The 447-nt window shown below is 60.4% G+C and overlaps 1 protein-coding gene across 1 annotated transcript; it reads left to right on the forward strand.

Annotated features, from left to right (window-relative positions):
• Positions 1-6: 6 nt before the first annotated feature.
• Positions 7-444, forward strand: LOC107682124 (CREB-binding protein-like; the record flags this gene model as incomplete). The annotated part of the gene is made up of 1 exon (XM_016478476.1): positions 7-444. A coding segment is annotated over one exon (438 nt), but the record flags the coding sequence as incomplete, so codon positions are not given.
• Positions 445-447: the final 3 nt, after the last annotated feature.

A 447-nucleotide genomic window follows, 5' to 3' on the forward strand; every position in this document is an offset into this window, starting at 1 on the left:
AACAAGTGCCCCGTGCCCTTCTGTCTCAATATCAAGCACAAGCTGCGGCAGCAGCAGATCCAGCAGCGGCTGCAGCAGGCGCAGATGATGCGCCGGCGAATGGCACTCATGCAGGGCAGAGGAATGCCTCCCAGTCTGCCCTCCCCAACTACCTCAGGAGGTCCAGGGACGCCCAACTCTCAGCAGCTGCAGCAGCCTAATACCCCTCAGACCTCGCAGTCATTAGCCAACCAGCCCCAGCAGACACATCCGAATGTGGCTGGAATGGTGCAAACCTTCCCCAACCAACCTCCTACACCAGGGCCGCAGGGTAAGCCAGGCCCGCAGTCCTCGCCTCTGCCCCAGCAGCAGTCTCCCCTGCCCATGCCGCCTCAACAACAGCCGCAGCCCTCTCCGCAGCAACAGCAGGCTTTGAAGGTTGCGAAACAAATAGAGATGATGACCAAA

The sequence above is a fragment of the Sinocyclocheilus anshuiensis genome, unplaced genomic scaffold, assembly GCF_001515605.1.
Source record: "Sinocyclocheilus anshuiensis isolate Anshui unplaced genomic scaffold, SAMN03320099.WGS_v1.1 C31654684, whole genome shotgun sequence".
Lineage (NCBI taxonomy): Eukaryota > Metazoa > Chordata > Actinopteri > Cypriniformes > Cyprinidae > Sinocyclocheilus > Sinocyclocheilus anshuiensis.